Raw genomic sequence first — 21,945 nt, 5'->3', positions numbered from 1 at the left:
TTTTTTTTACGTAATAATCTCAACTTTATTGTAAGGCATTTTGATATATTTCCTTCCTTTCTCTTCTCATCCAATATAATAATTATTTTCTCTCTCTCTCTGTGTCTTGCAATTACACCAAAAAATATGATGTGATAATTGAATAGTTTTTCCATATCAGTTCGAATTATTGCTAATAAATTTCTCTCACACACCCGCACATCATTTTAAATAGATTTTTTTTCTGTTTCTTTTTACAATAGGGTTTTCTTGTTTAGCATCGTCAATGCAATTCTATTATTATGTTAATTATTAATGTAAGATTTATTTTTATGAATTTGTGAGATTCCATGCAATGCACGTTTCATGGCCCATGCAGTGGAAGTTTTATCACTCAATGAGATTCACTATAAAATCACGTAATATTATAAACTTAGAGAACACAGTTTAATTGTATATAAAGAAAAAAAATATCTAAATTGTCATTAAAATATCAGCAGAAATTAATATTAAAAAAAACAACCATCTTGGCAGTAAAATGAATTGTTTGCAAAATGAGATTTCCTACAGTCTGTCTAAATACATGATTAATTAAAAAAAAAACCTTTAAACTACGCTTTGTTCTTCCACTGCAAATTGATGAGATTTTCTCGAAAGAAAATGTAAAATTTTCAATCAAGATACAAAAAAATCAGACCTTTACAAATTTTCTCACATTATCTTCATTTTTATAATAAGGTTATTTTTTTCTTTTACACACAAAATGTCTCTTGCGCTGTTTTTATTATTTCTCTTTTTTTTTCTTCAAGTAAAACTGTTAGAAAGCTATTTTTGAGCTTAATTTTTTTATAAGAAATTCTGTTATTTTATCAAGAAATTTGACAACATTTTTTTCGTTTTCTATCTTGCACTATCATTTAATTTCATCTATTTTTCCATTAAGTTTTTAAAATATACAAATATATGATTTTCCACAATGCAGAAGGGTAAAACAGTGAACTATAAATTGTGTGCAAAAATAGTTATGATTTTCTTTTTTTTTCACAATACATAATCTATTTTTCATTTACTAATTTTTTCATCTTTTTTTTTTTATCTCTGCAGTGTTAATTGAAGGATTTACTTGTTTTGTCACTAACATTTCACATATGGTCTGAAATAAAATATATATAGAGATTTTATTATATTTATCACTGTTGATGTGAGAATAAACTTGGATTGGTTTCACTATTTAATTGTTTTTCTTTCTTCGTCTTATGCTCTAAAGGGGGATTTCTTGCTCATTATTTTTGCATTTAACTTTTTTAAGGATAAATATTTAGCTTTCTTGTCGCCTCGTTTCGTCTTTTTTTTACAGTGAGTTTGTTGACATAAATTCATCTTTCTTATTTACACTTTAAATAAATTCTACTGAAGTTCATTTACCTCCCTCTCTCCCCTCCTACATAGGAGTCGTTACATTTAATGTAAATTGAAAAGAGATGAGAGTGATATGGAAATTAAATTAACTCAATTACATAATTGCACTATAAATTTTGCATATGTGTCCATTTCAATGCACTTTCTCGCGTAATTAATACAAATACGAAGTTTAGTAATAAGTTTTTGAGTTTCTTTTTTAAAGAGTTGGGATTTAGTTAGTTTAAACATTTAATTTAGCAAACAAGAGAAGATAAGAAATTTAAAGCTGGTTCATTTCAGAATACGTATTTGTATTTAAAAAGTTAGGCTTAGAAGAAGGCTAATAGACCAATACGAATGACTAAAGGAGTCATAGTATATGAAGATTACAAGAACGGAACAATACTAATAGTCTGTTGCTCAAAACAGGTGCTTTTTAGATTTTTTTTTGTGCAAATCGCTGTAAATCTAACTTTTGACGTCTTTTTGAACGTTTGACGTTCTTTTCTTTACATTTGACGTTTGACATTTACAACATTTGACGTCTATCTTGTAAAGTCTGGCATTTATTTTTTAACGTTTGGCATTCTTTTGTATCGTTTTACATTTCCGAATATTTAACGTTTCTTTTCTAATATTTAACGTTCCTTTTCTACCATTTGATATTCTTTTTCTATCTTCTGACATTTTCGAGCATTTGACGTTTCTTTTCAAACATTCGACGTTTCTTTTCAAACATTTGACATCTGATCTAACGTAACGTTCATTTTTAATTTTTTTTTAAATTTCGATCTAACGATTGATGTTCTTTTTCCAATCTTTGACTTTATCGAACGTTTTAATTGGTTTCAAAATCTGACGTTTATTTTCTAACGTTTGACCCCTTTTAATAACATTTAAAAATCCCCTTTATTTATATTATGGATTTTATGAAAAATTTTAGTATAAAAACAAACTTTCAACTTCTAAAGGAAAAAAACTGAAATTGCGTAAACTTATTCAGGATATTTAAACACCTAAACACCCTCTTTACCACTGCAAAAACTTATTACTAAAATTTATACAAGTATACCCGGTATATACCTACCCTATAAATACATATTTCAAAGCAAATTCTCATCCTTCCTTCCTCTCGTTTATTTTTGTACCTTATAATTCTCATATTTCTTCACAGTAGAGCAATAAAAAATGTGAATTTATGGCGATAAAGTGGTTTCTTGGTTGTATATTTTATATATTTTTTTAAAAATTATTTTGGAAAAAAATTATATCATGTGTGTACACCTCGCTGGCAAAAGAAATTAACATAATTGTTTGAGATGCGTGGAAAAAATTGCATTTTAGAGTGTACACAGAAGCTGTGCTTCTTTGAAGAAAGAATCACAGCTAAAAGAGGTAGTGCCATAAATGCCTCTTCAGTGGGTGATAAAAACTTCATTATTACAGATAAAGAGGAAGAAAAAAAAAAGCTCACGGAGAATGTGCGGAGATTTATAAAAAGAACAGTGTGTTTGTAATCTCTTATGGAAGTGTGAAAGGTAGCTGGAAAGGGCAGTTCTTATCACTTTCTCCAAATTCAACAAACACGCGCGTTTTATGTGATAAAATCCCTTATTTTGTTTGTCCTATAAACTATATACATTACAAGTCTGTGTAAATTGCATTCATTTTCTATATATCTCTTTCGTTATCAGTTTTACGTTTTTTTTTCTTTTAATATGTTCATCTTTTCCTTATAGAAAAAAACAGAACATTCTCTCTCATTATAAAGTATTTTATTGGTAGTTACTACTACTAAACTAAATTAGTGTTTATTTTATAATTATTTTCTTTACTTCATTTTTCTTTATTTTCTCTTTAACTTTCCTTGTGTTGTAATAAAACCATCTTCACAGCACTAGATTATTCAATTTTTTTTTCTTTTACTAAATATTTCTTCCTCCTCCCATTTATCAACCTCATCTCGCATCATTTTATACGCCATGTTTTCTCGTCGATATATTTCTCTTTTAATATGTATGTCTATACAATGTATAATAATTTATATAACAAAATTACTAAATTAATAATTTACTCTCTTTCGCTTTCATTTGCATTTTAAATCCGCTTCACGCATTTTGTGTTTCGTTACTCCACACACATTCTACCTTATATTTATACATACAGGTGATGATGGAGAAGTTTTGCACTCAAACGGAATTTTCTTCTTTTTGGAAAGTTTTTTTTTGTGTGTTAGAATAATAAATTTTGGTATTTCCGAGAATATTTTAAAATATTTTTAATGAATTATGACTTGAAATAAGATATTATGACAAGAAAATCAATAAGTTTTAGGCCTTTGATTCATTATAGAGTCGGTTACGTGCCTAGAATCCAGAGATATTATAGGAATTCTCCACATAAGACTTAAACCCGAAATTCAGTCAGACCCTCTTAGATTACGGAAGATGTTTAAGAAAACAAAAAAAATCTATAACTTCTTCATAAAATAATCCGTTTCGAATGAAAAATTTCTAATTTAAAAAAAAGAATCTTCTGGGCAGAAAATAAAGTTTTACAGTCCTTGACCTTTCACAGAGAAAAAATAAATAAAACTCAATTTTAGTTACACAAATTACAATAAAGAATTAATTTAAGGCAAAGAAAATTAAAGTCATTTGTGGTCAAAAATAAATCTAGGTTTAGTAGACCTTTCATGAGTTGGGAGGGGCAACGCAGCAATAAAAAGAAAATTCCATTGCGTGTACTATTTCTCACATTCACCCCCCTGTAGACGTATAGAACATAATAAGGATTTCTCCTTTAATTAGCTAAAGTTTATTTTGGGATGGGTTAGAAAAATTGACGATTGGTGGTTCATGAGATTCACCCTTGATATCAAACACAATTATTCAAATCCTTACCTTTGAGGAAGTTATCATCACTCTGACTCGCCTTGAGGAGTTGTTGCGTGAGCTCTGGCAATTCCTGATCTATTTGAATTTTGTGCTGTGACGAATTTCGTCGATGACCAACACTCTCAGCTCCCGCGAGAATTCCATGGGATGCTGTAACAACAATAGATTTGAGGTCCTTGGAGCTGAGTCGCCTGTGTCGCAGATTTGTTCCCTCGGGCTTCAGCATTGTATCGTTGTAGTCCTTGGAATTGGTACGAGAATGCGTGTACTTGACCTCATAATCAGGCAGAAGGTCCTCTTCAGCCACAAACTTCCCACCCTCCACGACAGCTGCATTTGCCATCACCCGCAGGAGATTTACATCAGAAAAATTCACCTCTTTGGAATTTTTTCTCGCACAATTGAACATTTTGTTGACATTCTTGCAATCTTGAGAGTTATTGCGACGATGCCCACGAGCCGATAGGGCATTCTTGATATTAATCATGGCATCTTCCTTGAAATTATTCCTGAAGTTATTTAGCTTCTGCCGAAACTCCTGATCGTAGTCCTTGGAGCTATTTCTCGAATGACTCTTCCGGACTTTGCGCATCTTTCCCTCACTATCGTACTCCTTGGAGTTACTTCGTGTAATCCTCACATCACATGAACTACTCCTCTTGTGTGTCTTCCTCGGGATTTTTCCTTCATCTGGCTGATGGTCGTACAACATTTCAAGTTGAATACTTCGTGAATCATTGCGAATGTGCCGTGAAGCAATTAGAACCTTCTTCGTGGCATCTCCACTTGCTTCACGATCGCACGGTTCATCGAATTTATCGAGACTCCGAATACTTCCGGATACAAGTTCATTCGTTGTGAGAGGTTTTCCCATTTCCAGATGCTTTCGCCTCTTCACGAGCCACCAATCGAGGAAGAAGATGGCCAGAGCGACAATCTTAATTCCCGTACAGAGCCCAACGTATTTGTAGCGGAATTTCTCAATGTCATAGATGAGGCATCTGCCCCCGCTTTCGCCACACGTTGACTTCCACAGGAGGCACGTGGAATCGATGAGACTACCAAAGACAATTGGTGCTGGGATGTAGCCAAACAGGCGGAAAATGACAAATTGCATCCCCAGGGCGAAGGATCTCTCCTCATTGGATACTGAACGGAGGACAATCATGAGGAGGGGCATCTGTGTGGCCGCCACGATGAATGTCATGAAGAAGAGGAGAATGAGGAATGGATAGATTGTGCGACAGGGTGAATTGCAGGGACCTGCTGTGGCTACGGGTACCACGGTGACTTCTGCAAAGTCCGGAGATGCAATGGATGCCTGTGCCTGACTCCCACCGCTACCGCTATAGATGCTCGTCGTATTTGAATGCACACACGCACAGTTGGTGTAGTTGGACCTCGAGGAGAAGGCTGTGCATCCTGCATGGCAGGGACTGAAGTATGTTAAGCCATTGTTCCCACACACTGGCTCCACATCCGTCATGGGGCACTCACAGCCAAAATTGCATGCTGCTGTGAGGTTGACGGTGAATGGCTCGGGGCCAGGGGTGGCACTATTGTAGTAGGGTATTGTCGTCCCGGCCATTTTGACATTCTCACAGCCCAGGAAAAAGAGTAGGCCATAGCATGCGAGGCAAATGAGGTTGGAGATTAGAACAAATTGCACTGCACCACGGGGGCTCAGTTGAAACCGCTTTAGGAGGCATCCTCCGATGAAAATTCCAATACATGCTCCCGGAACGGCTATTGATCCAGTAAAGACACTTGCCTGTGGGAAGAATTGTGAAAATTTATCTCTCTTGATCTTCCTAGAAGCAACTACACCATCAAAAACTAAAATATAGAATATAACCAATCTCACCTGGCTCTTGCCGAGGCTGAACTGTGTCTCGAGGTATTTTGGTAGAAAAACCACAAATCCCGACACAATCATGAGCTCCATGCAAGCCCCGAGGCACGTTACAACGTACACAGGATTGCAAACAAGCCTCCACATCGATTGTGGAATATCCTTAACATCTTTCCCATATCCCGAATCAAATTTTCTACTCTGTTGCGTCGGCTGTGGTGCTTGAATATTATTTGGCTGCTCAGGCACTTCCCGTGGCAGGCTATTGGAATTATTTGGCGCTAAATTTGACCTCTTGGCAGTTACATTGAGGATCTTCTTCTTCTCTCGCGTCATGACCTTCATTGAATATAAAATAAAAATTCCATTTTTACATTTCCTTTCATATCGATCCCCATGTGCCGGTATTAAATGGCTTTTGTAAAATGATTTACCTTGGGGAAGGAGAAGAATGGAATTGCCACAATCAAGAGAAGGACTCCACAGAGTAGAAAGCCACCCCACCACATTCCAACCCATCTCCTATCGCCGGGATCTGCAAAAAATGAAGAGAGAAAATCAATTCCACTCAACCAAAGTTTATAAATATTCTTTTTCCATGATGGGTGAAAGAGGCAGTCCTCGTCTTTTTTTTCTATTCAACCCACCCCTGCCTCCAATGGTCAAATGAGAATATATATAAACACCGATATAATACGTACATATAATACACTCCGGGTACAAGGCAAATGAGTATAAAATTAACCAATAATAGGAATGTTTACTCTGTACAGCATAAAAAACTATTTTCGAATGGAAAATTTTAAAGTACAAAAATCCCAAATCATCGTCACTTTTTCCAATTAGAATCTCATTTAGTTGGTTACTGGAATGGAAAAGAAGCTTTTTGGAGAGCTCTTCAGGCATTAGGTGAGTCACAAAAGGTCAAAGAAACTTGAATTTAAAGAAAATGTTTTTTGATAAATTAATTTAATGGTTTCTTTTCAGATCACCAAGCTCTACTTTTTTTTATTTGGTGTGACAAGGCAATTAAGTTAAAAGATCATTTCCTTGTTAATAAGAAACTTGTTGCTAAATATAGAAAACTATCGCTAAAAGACTATGCGACAAAAATTCTCTTTCAAGATGATTCGGAGATATTTATTTTTTAATCATTTAATTATTTTCAGAACAGCTAGAAAATTAAAAAATCATTTTATATTCATCACCCTAAGACAAGAATATTAATTACCTACATTTTATTTTCAAAGATTAAACTCCATCAAGAACGGAATAAAAAATACGTTGCACAGTGTAATGAGCAAACGTTTCAAACAAATTAATCATAAAGCTTTATAAAGGTGTATGTGAGAGAAAATAATTTAACTTTTCAATGGAACAAAGACAAAGTTCTTTAAGAGATATAAAAATTCTGTCCTTTAGCTCCTCCCACAGTACAAGAAAAATAAATCATCCTTAAAAGCTGAAAACATTAAAAGAAATGAAAACGTTTAATAATTTTAAATTACTTTCGGTCATCTACTTTAAAATTTTTCAGCAAATTGGAAACTTTTAAGAATGATTCATACAATCCGTCATAATTTCTCTTCTGTCTTTTGGGGAATACCTCCATATAGCTGTACTTTTTTCATTCATAAAGCAACTAGCACGAACACTAAAAACCCCCACGTTATTATGCTCATTATATTGGGCAAATTGTGCCAAAATAACCATCGAGTTTCCGGCTTTTTTCCTTGCTGAATTCCACAGCTAAATAAATTAGAAAATAATACGTATAGGTAGAGAGAGAAAAACTCACCAATTGCAATGAGATTTGGCGAGAAGGAATCCATGTGGAAGGAGAGCAAGTAGGCACCACAGAGGAATCCCAGAACGGGTCCAAAAGCTGCCATACTATACATGGCTCCAATGTACATCGATGAGCTCTCCGTCTTCACGTGATCATCCACGTAGGTGGTGCCCAGTGTGAAGAGTGGACTACCTCCGCAACCGAGAAGTAGCTGGGCAATCACAAACAGCAGAACTGGACCAAATGTTGATGATTTTCCTTGGATGCAATTGTCCCCGCGGAGATTATTGTGTGGTGCAAGGGGTGGATTCACGAGACCACTCGATAACCTCCCAAATCCCATATCTTGCTCCCTCACAGAGACCCCACGGCAAATATTGTCAGATGTCTTATTCTCAATGAGAATCCCCGGATTTGCTTCACCCGTGAAGTGTGGCACCATAAATACGAGTGACCCCACACCCATTATGACTGCCCCAATGCCAATCCATACGGGAATATGCCGTCGACTGCCCAGGTAACTCACAAAGATCACCGTGATCACATTGCCAATCTCATAACTGGACGCAATGACACCCGAATAGCTCGATGGGATGTCAAATCGCTTCTCGATGGTTGTGATCACAGAATTAATATAACCCGAACTGAGGGCTTGCTGGAGTGTCACAAGGATCGACAGGAGGAACACAAACACCTTGATACGTGCAAAACGCTGGACAACTCGTGGGCGGCACGTCCAGATGCCACAGTCTTTGTTGAGGTCCTCCTCAGGCACACTCGCAGGATGACGATCAATTACCCCACCACTAGACGGCTGTCGACTGTGACACCGTATCACAACGTCCGACTGTTGTACCGTCTCACCTGTACTCCCTGCAACATCCTGACGACTCTGAGAGTCTTCTGAGGACTCTGCCGGGGCATCGACACTACTATCGTCACCCGCAGTCTCAGAATACAAACCAGTCAAGGCGTACATGGATTCTTGCCGTCTGGAAGAGAAATATTATTCTTTACATTTTTAGCAGCAAAACTTTCGTGACCCAAAAAAAGAAAACTACACATTTCAATGCGTGGTCGCTAAGTGAGAAAGGTGCGTCTCATCCTTGTGTAGGGGTCATTCTAATCTTTTCTGTATCGTTTCTATTTTAGCAAAAAAAATCCGCCGAAGCAAGAACAAGTGTGAAAAAGAGCTATGATGAAAGCAAATTAATTTATTTAAAATTCAATTAAAATAAAATTATCTACTCTAAATTGAAAAGAATCTAATTACTCTATAGCTGAAATCTTAGCTTTTTCCGAATAATCTTCTCGGTTCGAATCCAAGTTTGATAAATTATCAAGGTAATCTCAAAATCTAGAATAAGTAGTGTTATTTTCTCTATTCAGTAATCCTAATTTGAGATGACATTTCATACCCCATGACCCGCAATAAATGGAATTCATTTGCAACTTCTATAAACGAAATATTCTAATTGACCGAAAAACAACGCGCGATTAATGCTTCAATAGCAAATGATGAAAAATTGTGTAACTACTATAAAGCTATTAATAAACTTTAATTGCATCAATTAGGTATTTAAAAAAGTTACGCAGTGTCAATCAATCGAGATAAATTGATGCAATCCCTTTGTCGTAAATCACAGTTCTTCAATAAAATCATCAAATTGATGAGATTGAACCCATTTCTTGCATTCAAGGTACAATGCCCCTTCAGATATGAAGCCTAGATAAATCTTTTGGGTGTAAAGTATAATAACAAAAAATTAATTTAATTTTTAAGGAATTGAGAGAGAATGACCTTTTTGTATGTAATTAGAAAAGGATAACTAAATAAATCTATGAAAAACTTAGAATGAATCAAAAGGCAATGAATTGTCTTAAATACTTTTCGAAAGATTTTAATATTCAAAAAAAATGCTGAAATAAATTCTATTGCAAAAAATACAATTTGATTAAGAAGAGCAAGACCTGTCTGCTAAAAAAATATCAAATTTTCAAGATTTCACCACAATGTGCAATAGTTTAACCAAAAAATTCATAAAAAGAACATTGCAAAATTGTAATTGATTCCATTATTGCAATAAAACCCATCTGTTGTGTGTTTCAAATTCTTTTATAATTGTTTATTAGACATTTTGTCATCAAACAATTTTATAACAAACTAAGAACGGTATAACATTGAAAAGTACCATTAAAATGTGATTAACCCAAAACGCAAACATAAATGCGGAGTTCCGCAGTGGAACTGCAACATCAAAATTTCTTTCTTAAGGACTATTCATCACCACAATGCTGACGAAATGCAATGTTTGTGCATTTGAAATGGAAAAAGTTGCAGTAAGTAAATCTATATTGATTTTCCGCACCCATCTCTCTCTTAAATCACTCACTCACCTGTGACCTTTCCTGTGCTGACTCCCTGCATTACCACCATCGTGACACGACGAGCCCCCCGCATTGCTTGTGGCCATCATGCAATCCCTCCGCGCTTTTTTTTTCTCCTATTTATTGAAGAAATTTCTTGCTCTCGTTTTTTTCTCCTCCTCTTCTTTATACGATCTTGCGCGACAGTGCTTGATGAAATTGCGTGAATTTTCGCCCAAATCACCACTCCGTTTTTCTTTGCCACACTTTCACGGTTAGTACATGCAATTTGGGCCAAAAACACCGCCGCATAATTCACAATGGAGTCATACAGTGAATTTAATATAAAAAAAAATTGTAGCAACGAAGAAAAACTCCGTACAAGATCACGTCGTCATTTGCTTTGTAACACACTGCAAAGAAAGAATAAAAAAAGCTCTTTGTTAGGGAGATATGTATTATTATTGCTGTAATGCCAGCGTGTTAAAATCTAAAATGTCAATCTAATGACCTCCCGTACAGATCACATCACACAGCATTTATGCACATACATAATATACATGAAATATGTACCTATATACAACCCAATGAGTGCAGGGAGCAAAAATGAGATGACGAGTGAATTTAAAATTAAATAACATCCACACCAGTGGGAATTGATAAGAGATTGCCACAGAGTGGAAAAACAATAATAAAAAGGTCAATGAAAAATAGTCGTGGAGGGAATTATTTTGTACGGATGTGGAATTATGTGTGTCTGCGTGTACTTTGGGGTACCAGAGTTGAAGAAACTTTTGATAAAAATAATAATTTATCTTCAAAAAGATACAATGAAGAGTCAACAGAAAAGTCCCATATATTTGCTCTGATGTGTTTGCTAACAAGAATGTCTTATCAGTTAATGAGAAAATATAGCATTAAAAGATGGTTGTATTCACACAAAGATCTTTTACGTAAATTTATAATGTTTTCTTCACTATTTTAGCACAAAGACTGTACCTAGATAATACGAAAACTTCAAATTATTATGTGGTTGGAACTATTCTGAACACCATTATCCTTAAAATAGATTGTAAAAATCTCTCAATTTCATCTTTTATCGCTTCTAAATATTTCTAGGAAAAAATGTTAAAATATATAGTGGGACACATCACTTTGAGAGTCTCAGTCTACTAAACCAGACGTCGTCTTTATGACATTCCCTAGGATCCCTAAGAACTAGGATTAAATAGGATTTTAGAGTGGAGGATATTAGGAAGATGCCAAACACAAGGATGTACAAAATCGACATGAATTGAGCTACCCTTTTCGATAGTGAGAGCTCAAGGGTTACAATTAGAACCTATCGTGCCAATAAGCCTATTAACGAAGCCCAATATTTATAACAAGAAGGAAAACATCCTGCGAGAGCAAAAATGTAATAAAAATTAACTATTTGATTCATAAGAAAGTATTTTCAAGAATACGTCATAAAAAAAATTATAATTAGAAATACATATTTGTAATTTTTGATATTATGAGCTTTTAGAAAAATAAGATTTTGAAAAATTATTATACAAAAAAATTGAATTTATTAACACTTGAAATCTATTTTTAATAAAAATAAACCTCGTATTTGGCGGACTCTGGCAAACAATTTATTTCAAAAACTTATCACGTTCAATAGTAGAATAGAAAATGTCATGATAAAATTAGTAAATAGTCTGTGATTAATTTAGCCCCCAAATACATATGTTTAAAACAATAAATTCTCTTTAACAATTTAGTCAACAGAAAAATTAATACATTTTTATCTACATTCGGAAGAGAAAACAACTCTGAGTGGGCCATATAGAAATTTTCGGGTGTTGCGCTCTAATTTTCAAAATTACATATTAGCTCGGGTGATAATGTGAATTAACTCAAGATCATTCATTCAATTTAATCACCACATGCGCACCACAAAATCCTTTGATCACGGAAAATTAACCGATTGAGACACACAATTTATTGATTCTATTGGCACGTTGTTTATCTGACAGTGTTGATCCGCGTGGCAATTGCATAAAATGGAAAGTCACGGAAATTTTGGTCATTTGCTTGAGGATTTTATTTGTTTCACCTCTTGTATGTCCTAATTGCAATGCATGTCATTCTTTTGTGTCACCATCGTGTACGGGCAAATATTAAGTATTATTATTTTTTGGCTCAAAAACTACAACGTGGAGGAGAGTGAAAGAGTTACACATGCCTGAGTAGCATAATTGAGTGCGCGAATCATCAGCTGGAAAACAAAACACCATCAATTTCATCACACGGTGAGCACCAGAGCGGGAGGGGAAAATTGCTCCGAAAACCCCATCTAGAGTCTCGTGGTTGCACAATCACAAAAAAATGTACCGCCACACTTGATTTGCAAATTTTTCATTATATATGTATGAATTGTATATCAAATGCTCGAAACATTCTTCAAGTCCATCCAACTTTAATTGGAATTCACGGTAATATTGAATGAAGAGAGGAACCTCTCAAAAATCTCACAGAGTCATACTTTCTCATAATATGCAGTAACACTGACGAATTTTATGAGTCTCTGCCATTCCACCAAAAACCCCCCACACAACGGAGCAGACCAATATTGAACCACCAAGAGCAATGAAGACCTGTGACTTTTAGAGGTGGGAAAGTGAACTTGGAGTTCGTCTCGAAGTACTTGCTTACTTAGAAGGGAATAGAAGCATTTATACATTGTGGGAGGTTGGAAAGGTGACGCGAAGAAAAGCGAGAAAAGGGAGCTGAAATATAAGACACAAGACCTGAAGGGAAAGGAAAATCGACAATTGCGTGCTTTTTCTCTTCTTCACCATGCTGGAAAATGCTTCAACCATATGTGCACCACCCTTGTGGGATTTTCCTTCTTTTTTTTTCTCTCTGCAGTTTTAAGTGTCACACAAAGGAAATCCACACTCACGCCAATGCTTAGAGTCACAATATGTATATGTACTGTACACTTTTTCTCTTTTAGTTTATAAGTTTTACTTTATTTGGGAATATTCCACAATATTTACGATGCAAACACATATATATTGATTTTCTCCATATAGCCAGCCTTTATTTATGTATTTTGGGGGTGATGTGTGGAAATTTATAGTGCGGTGAGTTTTGGATAACAACCAACCAGAACCTCATCAGAATCTTGTAGTAATATAAAGTAGGATTGTTGCCAAAATTTGATGAGCCATTTGGAAATTAGTCGTTATATACTGCATAAGAAAATTCGTTTAGTATTTAATAGCTGCTATTTTATAAAGTTTTTATCGTTCTCATTCAGAAAATGAAAATAGAAAACGATTTTTTTTATTAAACCGACTAAACATAGAATAAGGAAATTAAGATTTTTCTGAGAATCATGTAAGGGATGAAAAACATTTAACATTGGATAAGAGAAAAACGTAAATGTTATAGGTGTTGATAAAAAATTTATTTATTTAAACAATTCAGGAAATTATGCTTTGGGAAAATGTGAAAAAGTTAAGGAAACTAATATGATGTCAATCCAGCAGATTAGAACCCACAAGTAAGAACCCAAATCAATACATTTAAATATCTCTAACATAAAATATTTCTAAAATTTTTTTTTACCGGGAACGAAGACACACAAAAAAAACCAATTTGAATCATAATAATTTAAATAATAAATCATTAATTTAATAAAATAAACATAGTGGCTTTAAAAAAAGCATGATTCATTCATCAAACTCACATACTCTTATCGACCGGACTTTCAAAAGCAGAAATTATTCACTTTTCAGAGCTTTTGCATATAAAACACGTAATATTAGATAAAGATTTCTTCTACCCTCTCCAAAATTCAACACAAACTTTTAGCTTACAACAACGCAAATTCCGCACATTTTGGGGATAGGCCGCAAAAATTAGGAAATTGCGTTAAAGAAGAAAAAACAACATACAAAGAGGAAAACAATATAGAAAGTCCAAGAGCATGTCGAAAATGCTAAAAACCCTTTCATTTTATTAACCTGAGTGGGAATTTATTTGAAATCCATTTGGGGAGGATTTACCTTTAACGATACGATGAAATGAATGATTAGTGACTGAATCTTCTTGTATGTCTTGGGAGGCTTCTTGGTGTACCTTTAAAGATACGGAACGATAAGAAATTAGTGGTCTTCTTCAGGTGTGGCAGTAGGACTTCTTCTTGTACCTGTGAAGTATACGGTATGGATTAATATGATATCCTCCGGATCGAAGGCGCTCTTCGTTGTCCGGCTGTTCACAGGCCCAGTTGCACTTGAAACACGTGGATTTTCTTTTCTCACTAATATGTCCTTTATTTGCTCCTTAAACTTCCCACAAATTTTCCTATATAATTTTCACACTCTCTTCTTTTCTTTCCTCCACTTTTATTACGAATTTCTTTAACTTTTTCAACAAATATTTAATTTTAAAAATTTCAAATTATTCCCACGACTCACTAAGATAGCGGTGATACCAAAAGAGTGCCCTTGATAATTTTATACTTCAATTTTCTACACGGAGCTCGGCTCAATCTCGGGCAATATTGATTTCGCCGACTTGCCATAATTCAATGTTCAAATTCAACTGGAATTCATTCTAATTCTCAACATGCTCGGGGGGGGAGATGTGACTCTCACACATCGGATATTTCGAGACCTTTACTACTGACCGTGAATATGTGCCCGTAGGGGTTCTAATATCAATAACTCTCACCTTCCCATCTACTCCACGGTGAACTCCAATGACTCGTCCGGTGCTCCATTTGTGATTGCGACTCACGGAAGGGTCATGAAGAATCACGATGTCGTCGATCTTCAGATTCTCTCTCTCTGTCTGCCACTTTGCTCTCTCCTGAAGTGTGGTAAGATACGAAATCTTCCACTTCCTGGCAAATTCCTGATGAATCTTCTGACACAAATCCCAGCGCTGAAGATGGTTGACGTTCTCGTGAGATAAATCATCATCTGGTAGCTGAGTTGGTGGGCCAAAAGTCAAAAAATGCCCTGGAGTGAGCGGTTGGGGATCTCGAGGATCATCAGAAAGAATGGTAATCGGTCTACTATTCAACACTGCTTCCACTCGAGTTAGAATTGTGTAGAATTCCTCGTAGTTCAGCCTGTGTTCTCCAATCACTCTCTTCAGATGTGTCTTTGCTGACTTCACTGCAGATTCTGCCAATCCGTTGAAGTGCGGAGATTGTGCGGGTTGAAAGTGCCAATTGATTCTCATCTCACTTGTTTGATCCTGAAGTTCTTGCGCTTCCTGTGCCAGTAAACGTTGTAATTCACGCGCAGCGCCGAGGAAGTTACGGCCGTTGTCTGAGTAAACGTCTTTAGGAACTCCTCGTCGATCAGTGAATCGCGCAAAACTGGCCAAAAATGCCTCGGTTGTCAGTCTGCTGACGATTTCGATGTGTACAGCTTTGGTGGAAGTACACACAAAGATGACAACATCCACTCTCTGTGTTCTGCCACGAGATTCTGCGCCTGTACGGATGAAAAAGGGTCCGCAGCAATCGATGGCCACACTATTGAATGCCTTGATCAATGAAATGCGATGTTTGGGTAAATCGCCCATAATTTGACTCTCACGGGATGTTCGATGCACAAAGCATACCTTGCAGAGATGAATCACACCTTTGACGGTACGTCGTCCTCCTATTGGCCAATAATGCCTGCGACAATGGGCCAAGAGTAGCTGTGTTCCTGCGTGCATCATTCTGATGTGCATTTCCCGGATCATCAACTTTGCCAATGTGTCATTTGGGAGAATTTTCGGGTATTTGGTGCTGTAGTCATCGTCCAGATGGCCCAGCCGTCCGCCGACACGCAAAATTCCCTCATCATCGACGAATGGGTGCAGTTTTCGCAGAGATGTGCTCTTGATGGGTGCATTCCGGTTGTTCATGAGATCCTGAATGTCCTCAAGGTAGTGATTCGATTGATCCCACTTGATCAGCTGATTTTCCGCCCACAATAATTCCTTTGTCGAGAACTTATTGGGTTGATTTGGCATGACACATGGGGTTCCTTTTCTCGACAATGCCTTGTACCGAAGGATCTGTATGAATTTGCACACACATAGTAGCACTCTCTTCATGCGGAAGAAGCTGCTGATGTCTCTCGTGAGCCTCTTGAAGATGTAATTGCCCTCTTGCTGATTGATTTTGAGTACCGCGGCGGCAGGTTCTGATTGCTCATCCGTTTCCGGGAAACTTTCTGCATTGGGCCACGCTGATTCTCCCTCTGTTAGCCACTGTGGGCCATGCCAATACAGAGAAGATGCTGCTAACTCCATGGCAGTGGTTCCTCTGGAGATCAAATCTGCTGGATTTTGAAGGGTTGGAACGTAATTCCAGCATTCAAGAGGCAACAAATCACGAATTCTACTCACGCGATTTTTGGTGAAGATATCTTGTTTGTTGGATGCAGATGCAATTTGCGCCAACACAACTTTTGCGTCCACCCAACAATACACTTTGGTAATCCCGAGGGATTTAGAAACTTTGTCCACTAATTGTGCTCCCAGAGTTGCGGCGGTGAGCTCAAGTTTGGGGATTGTTTTCTTTTTCACGGGTGTCACTTTAGATTTGGCGGTTAACAAATGACTGGCAATTTTCCCGCTTGAATCTATGGTGACTCGATAGATGGCGGCACCATAAGCTAAGTTGGAGGCATCTGAGAACATATGAAGTTGTTCTTCGAGAGGTTCTGCGAATGAAGATGTCCATCGGGGGATTTTGATCTGGGGAATTGTGTGAATTGCCTCCAGGAACTTCATCCAATCTCGTAAGTTGTCTCCTTTCATCTCAGTGTCCCAATCGCTCTGATCCTTCCATAAATTTTGCAAAAGCGTTTTTCCATTAACGGTTATGGGGACTCTCTCAATTATTCCCAGTGTCAAGTACTCTTCAAAGATGTTGGAGTATTCGTGATACAGCTGAGGATTTTGCGAGAGACGCCTTTCTAGGAAGTTCAATTGCCGTGCTGATTTACTTTGGTTACTTTCGAGTTCACCAAAGTTTCCTTTCATCGGTAAATGAACGATGTACTGACCAGTTTCTGATCTTCGGGTAGTACTTTGGTAAGTGGCCTCAACTTCTTTCTGTTCAACCGTCTGTGGACTTTCTTCCGGAAGTTCTTCGAGTTTCCTGAATTTCTCCAATGTATCGTCAATTGTTTTCAGAGAGATAGTATGGCAAACAGCGGTGGATTGTTGGGACAGCGGATTTGCGGGTTGCCACTTGCCTCCAATTGTCCAGCCGAAAACGGTGTTGCGTAGCGATGGTTTTCCCTCTCCAAGTTTGTAAACATCATCCAGCATGATTTCGTCCTCATGAGCCGCTCCAATCAACAAATCAATGCGACCGGTTTGATGCCATGTGGGGTCAGCTAGTACGAAGTTTTCTGGGATTCTAACATCCTTCGGGTTAATGCGGCATGTGGGTAAGTTCGATGAGATTTTTGGCGTGACTTGACAGAGCACGGAAATATTTGAACCTTTTCTAGGGACAAGCGTTGCGTTCACCTGATGCTTGATGTTGCTGATTTGACCCTGGAATCCCTCAACTTGACCGTAGGGAGACTTGGACAAATTCAAACGCAGTCTTTGGCACAAATCCGTAGTCATAACAGAAATCTCTGAACCGAAGTCCAATAATGCACGACAAATGTGGACGTTAGATTGGGAATCGAGGATTTTCACGCATGCTGTCTTCAAGATTGCTCGATGACCTTCCACATTGTTCTGATTGGCCAATGGAACGACGCCGCTACAAACGACAGGGCGGGCATTCTCCTCAAGCACGGGATTAGGAGCATCCTTGGGCAATTCAGATTGGGATTGGGTGAGAGCATCGTGGAGCCAGTAATTGTGCATTTGGCCACAATGTTTGCAGGGAGGATATGGGCATTTGTCTATAGGGTGGCGCGACCTACTTTCTGAGATACAATTCGAGCACAGATTGAGATTGTTCACAGTTTCGAGTCTTTTGAGAGCTGGCATAGACTTGAAATGACCACACTTCCAAAGCTGGTGTGATGCCTTCTTGCACACGGTACATGAATCTTGACTTTTGCTATCTTGTGAGATCGTAAGGGACTTTACATGGTTTGAATTTACGTTACTTTTAACTTGTACATTTTTGGAACTTTGAGAAGAATTTACGTTAAAGACTGAGGGACACATTTCTAATGCTTTACATCTTTTATCTAGAAATACCTGGAACTCATCCCACGTCGGCATATCTGTCTGTTCACGAGCCCAAAGCGTCTGAGTCTCTGTATCCATCTTGCATAGCACTTCATGGATAATCCAGGGATCTCTTCCGAATGCCTGGAGGGCATCAATGGCAGCCAGCGTCGTCGTGGTGACATCGTAGATCTTCCTCAATTCATCTGCACGTGGAGTCTTTGCTGCTGGAAGTTTCTTCACCCGCTCAATGTGCTCTTTGATGACAGTTCGTCGATTTTCAAAGCGATTGCACAGGGCATTCCATGCGATGGCATAATTTTCTCCCGTCAGCGTGAGATGATCTATCACTCCTTTGGCCTGTCCAGCAAGTGATGTCTTCAAGTAATGTAACTTCTGCGTGTCCGTTAAGCGAGGGTTTGCATCAACGAGACTTGTGAATAAATCTCTGAAGGAATGCCATTCAGCGTAGGCTCCGCTAAACGTCGGCACTTTGACTGGTTCCAACCGTGAGTATTGAGAATTTGATCCTTCATGTGCCCTATTCAAGAGCTCGCTGAATCCTCGGAGTAACTGGCCAATTTGGTCTTCGTCTACACGAGTTGATTCAAAAGAGCTGTTGTGCATCATGATCTCCGTAATCAGTTGATTGGTTGCTGTTTCAGCGTCATCAATGTCCCTGAGAAACGCATTTTGCTCCTCAATTTCCCTTTCACGATCGTCATCATTTTCAGCCGCGTTGATGATGACATCCTGCACCTTGTTGTAGTTCACTCGAATTCTGTCACATTGTTCGAGTTGCCTCTCAAGGTGGATGCGCGCGCCATGCCTCTTGAGCATCTCTTCACTTTGATATTGAGCGATGACCCCCTTCACACTAGTGAGTTGCCCCTTGTAGGCACTTCTGCTCTTCACATTGGACATCTTGAGTTGTGGACTTCAGGGATGTCTTCTCACTGGTTGTCGTCTTTCGAAGGACCACGTATGGGGAGGATTTACCTTTAACGATACGATGAAATGAATGATTAGTGACTGAATCTTCTTGTATGTCTTGGGAGGCTTCTTGGTGTACCTTTAAAGATACGGAACGATAAGAAATTAGTGGTCTTCTTCAGGTGTGGCAGTAGGACTTCTTCTTGTACCTGTGAAGTATACGGTATGGATTAATATGATATCCTCCGGATCGAAGGACCACGTATGGGGAGGATTTACCTTTAACGATACGATGAAATGAATGATTAGTGACTGAATCTTCTTGTATGTCTTGGGAGGCTTCTTGGTGTACCTTTAAAGATACGGAACGATAAGAAATTAGTGGTCTTCTTCAGGTGTGGCAGTAGGACTTCTTCTTGTACCTGTGAAGTATACGGTATGGATTAATATGATATCCTCCGGATCGAAGGCGCTCTTCGTTGTCCGGCTGTTCACAGGCCCAGTTGCACTTGAAACACGTGGATTTTCTTTTCTCACTAATATGTCCTTTATTTGCTCCTTAAACTTCCCACAAATTTTCCTATATAATTTTCACACTCTCTTCTTTTCTTTCCTCCACTTTTATTACGAATTTCTTTAACTTTTTCAACAAATATTTAATTTTAAAAATTTCAAATTATTCCCACGACTCACTAAGATAGCGGTGATACCAAAAGAGTGCCCTTGATAATTTTATACTTCAATTTTCTACACGGAGCTCGGCTCAATCTCGGGCAATATTGATTTCGCCGACTTGCCATAATTCAATGTTCAAATTCAACTGGAATTCATTCTAATTCTCAACACATTCATTCAAAAAATTCAAACTCAAAAAGAAGGAGCAAATTTCTGTACTTCACAGAGGGAAAATGCGCATGGAAAATCAATTTGAATTGTGAAATAAATCGACAAAGTTGCACATAATATGCGTCTAGACGTGCTCAAGTGATCCAAAATGTGGAACACTCCGTGCGTGAGTGATTTGTGTGAATAGCTGTGGTGGGATGTCGGTGGAATATGGTGTGGGGAGTGTCTCTCTCATGGGATTTCTTGTGTGACTTTGTCTTTGTTCTTGCGCTAGAGAAAGGGAAGGAACTGAGAAAATACCTCAACAATGAGACAATTATATTCGCCACATTGGACAGTTGGGAAAATGCTTGAAGAATTCTTGTGGCAAATTCTTGCTACTTGTGGGTAATTTTGTGCGTGCACATAGCATGGAGTAGGGAGAGAGAGAGAGGAAAATATGGGGCCCCATGGCAAGAAAGCCTATTTGTGCCCTGAAAAGCCAGTTTGAAACATCGCCTTAGGGGAACTCTCAAAGTGGCAAAGCATTTGGATTTTTCTTTCACACAGATGCGAGTATCTCTCAGTGACACAGCATATGTACTATGTTTATGCTGGAGCATTATGCAATAGCAGCAGCGAGAGGAGAAAATATTATAGAGATCAAAGTCGAGATGATGTGAAGACAAAGAGAGACTTTGTGTGTGACATTTTCTCTGTCCTTTCTCTGCCTGCACTTCCTCCTCCCGTCTTTCACTTTTCGTCTCGTTGTGGGTAGGATGATTTTTATACTCCATCCATGCATTTTTTTTAATATAAACTCTCACTCTCCTAATCGTCATATATGTATGATGATTAATCCGCAGTTCAGTGTTTGAGGAAGTCGCCTGCAGTGGCAAGGTTTTCTTCCCCGCACTGCTGCCTCTGCAATATATGGGTGAAGAAGTCTTCTGGCCTAATCGCCTGACGACGTGACCAAGAAAATTGAGAGCAAGGCACGAAAAGACGTGGAAAATCGATATCCGCACTTGATCAATAATTTCGTGTATTTGCCCATGAGAATGTGGGTGGAAAAGGTGGTGGTAGAGAAAAAGACCATTTATTTACCTCTTCAGATACACCCCCGCTTCCACACCTGTAGTCCAAAGCCTCACGATGAATTAATTGATTGAAATTTTTGGACGTGCTGAGCCCTCGTTTGCGTGGGAGACTCCACTTTTCAACTCCTGTGCGTTGGCTTCTTTCTCTTTTTATTTAATTTTTCTTTCTTCCCCGCACCCGAATGTCACAGACACAAAGCACCACTGAGAATTCCTGGCCACCAAGACGACCTCCAGGTTCCTCTTCACGAAACGCACTTCCGCTGGGGAGCCCCCAAGTTAACACGAAACAATAAAACTTATGGCAGAGATTCTTTCTTTTTCTTTTCTTGAGATTCTCACGTTATTTTCATTCACATTTTTCCTTAACTTTTCTTCCTCACACCTTATTTGGCCATTCACCGTTTCCACACTACTTTTCACCACTCGCACTCCATTGATACGGACTAAACGGAGATTTTTCTCAGACTGGAAAAATCGTGTGTTGTTTTATTTTTTTCTCTGTCTGCACTTTGACGTTTGTGACGTTTCTCACTATGAAATGTCAAAATTTTCTTCTTTTAGATAACTTCATAATTCATACTGAAAAACCGT

General features: G+C 37.7%; 2 protein-coding genes, 1 long non-coding RNA gene and 1 other non-coding gene across 9 annotated transcripts; 1 reads left to right on the top strand and 3 right to left on the bottom strand.

Annotated features, from left to right (window-relative positions):
- LOC129789584 (solute carrier organic anion transporter family member 5A1) lies at positions 1 to 21,868 on the bottom strand. Of its 6 annotated transcripts, none has more exons than XM_055826482.1 (7): positions 21,359 to 21,868; positions 10,316 to 10,698; positions 7,928 to 8,910; positions 6,564 to 6,664; positions 6,142 to 6,468; positions 4,284 to 6,048; positions 1 to 1,132 (listed from the first exon to the last, which is right to left on the bottom strand). In XM_055826482.1, the coding sequence occupies exons 2-7, from the start codon at positions 10,393 to 10,395 to the stop codon at positions 1,122 to 1,124; spliced, it is 3,267 nt and encodes a 1,088-aa protein (XP_055682457.1). In that variant the 5' UTR covers positions 10,396 to 10,698; positions 21,359 to 21,868; the 3' UTR covers positions 1 to 1,121. The 6 variants fall into 6 exon arrangements, with proteins under 6 accessions (XP_055682457.1, XP_055682459.1, XP_055682460.1 ...); XM_055826484.1 differs by having other exon boundaries at positions 1 to 4,190; positions 21,359 to 21,860; XM_055826485.1 differs by having other exon boundaries at positions 1 to 4,147; positions 21,359 to 21,860.
- On the bottom strand, positions 8,988 to 9,096 carry LOC129791479 (U6 spliceosomal RNA). The gene has a single exon (XR_008750713.1). It is a non-coding gene; the product is annotated as a U6 spliceosomal RNA (small nuclear RNA).
- LOC129789647 (uncharacterized) lies at positions 14,756 to 16,731 on the bottom strand. The gene is made up of 2 exons (XM_055826637.1): positions 15,920 to 16,731; positions 14,756 to 15,841 (listed from the first exon to the last, which is right to left on the bottom strand). Exons 1-2 carry the CDS (start codon positions 16,598 to 16,600, stop codon positions 14,900 to 14,902), a joined length of 1,623 nt encoding a protein of 540 aa, XP_055682612.1. The 5' UTR covers positions 16,601 to 16,731; the 3' UTR covers positions 14,756 to 14,899.
- LOC129789804 (uncharacterized) lies at positions 16,629 to 19,055 on the top strand. The gene is made up of 5 exons (XR_008750502.1): positions 16,629 to 17,091; positions 17,201 to 17,386; positions 17,489 to 17,748; positions 17,812 to 18,359; positions 18,518 to 19,055. It is a non-coding gene; the product is annotated as an uncharacterized LOC129789804 (long non-coding RNA).
- Positions 21,869 to 21,945: the final 77 nt, after the last annotated feature.

This window comes from Lutzomyia longipalpis, chromosome 2 (assembly GCF_024334085.1).
Source record: "Lutzomyia longipalpis isolate SR_M1_2022 chromosome 2, ASM2433408v1".
Lineage (NCBI taxonomy): Eukaryota > Metazoa > Arthropoda > Insecta > Diptera > Psychodidae > Lutzomyia > Lutzomyia longipalpis.
The sequence above is the reverse complement of the archived record's forward strand: the minus strand, read 5'-3'. Positions and strand labels throughout refer to the sequence as shown.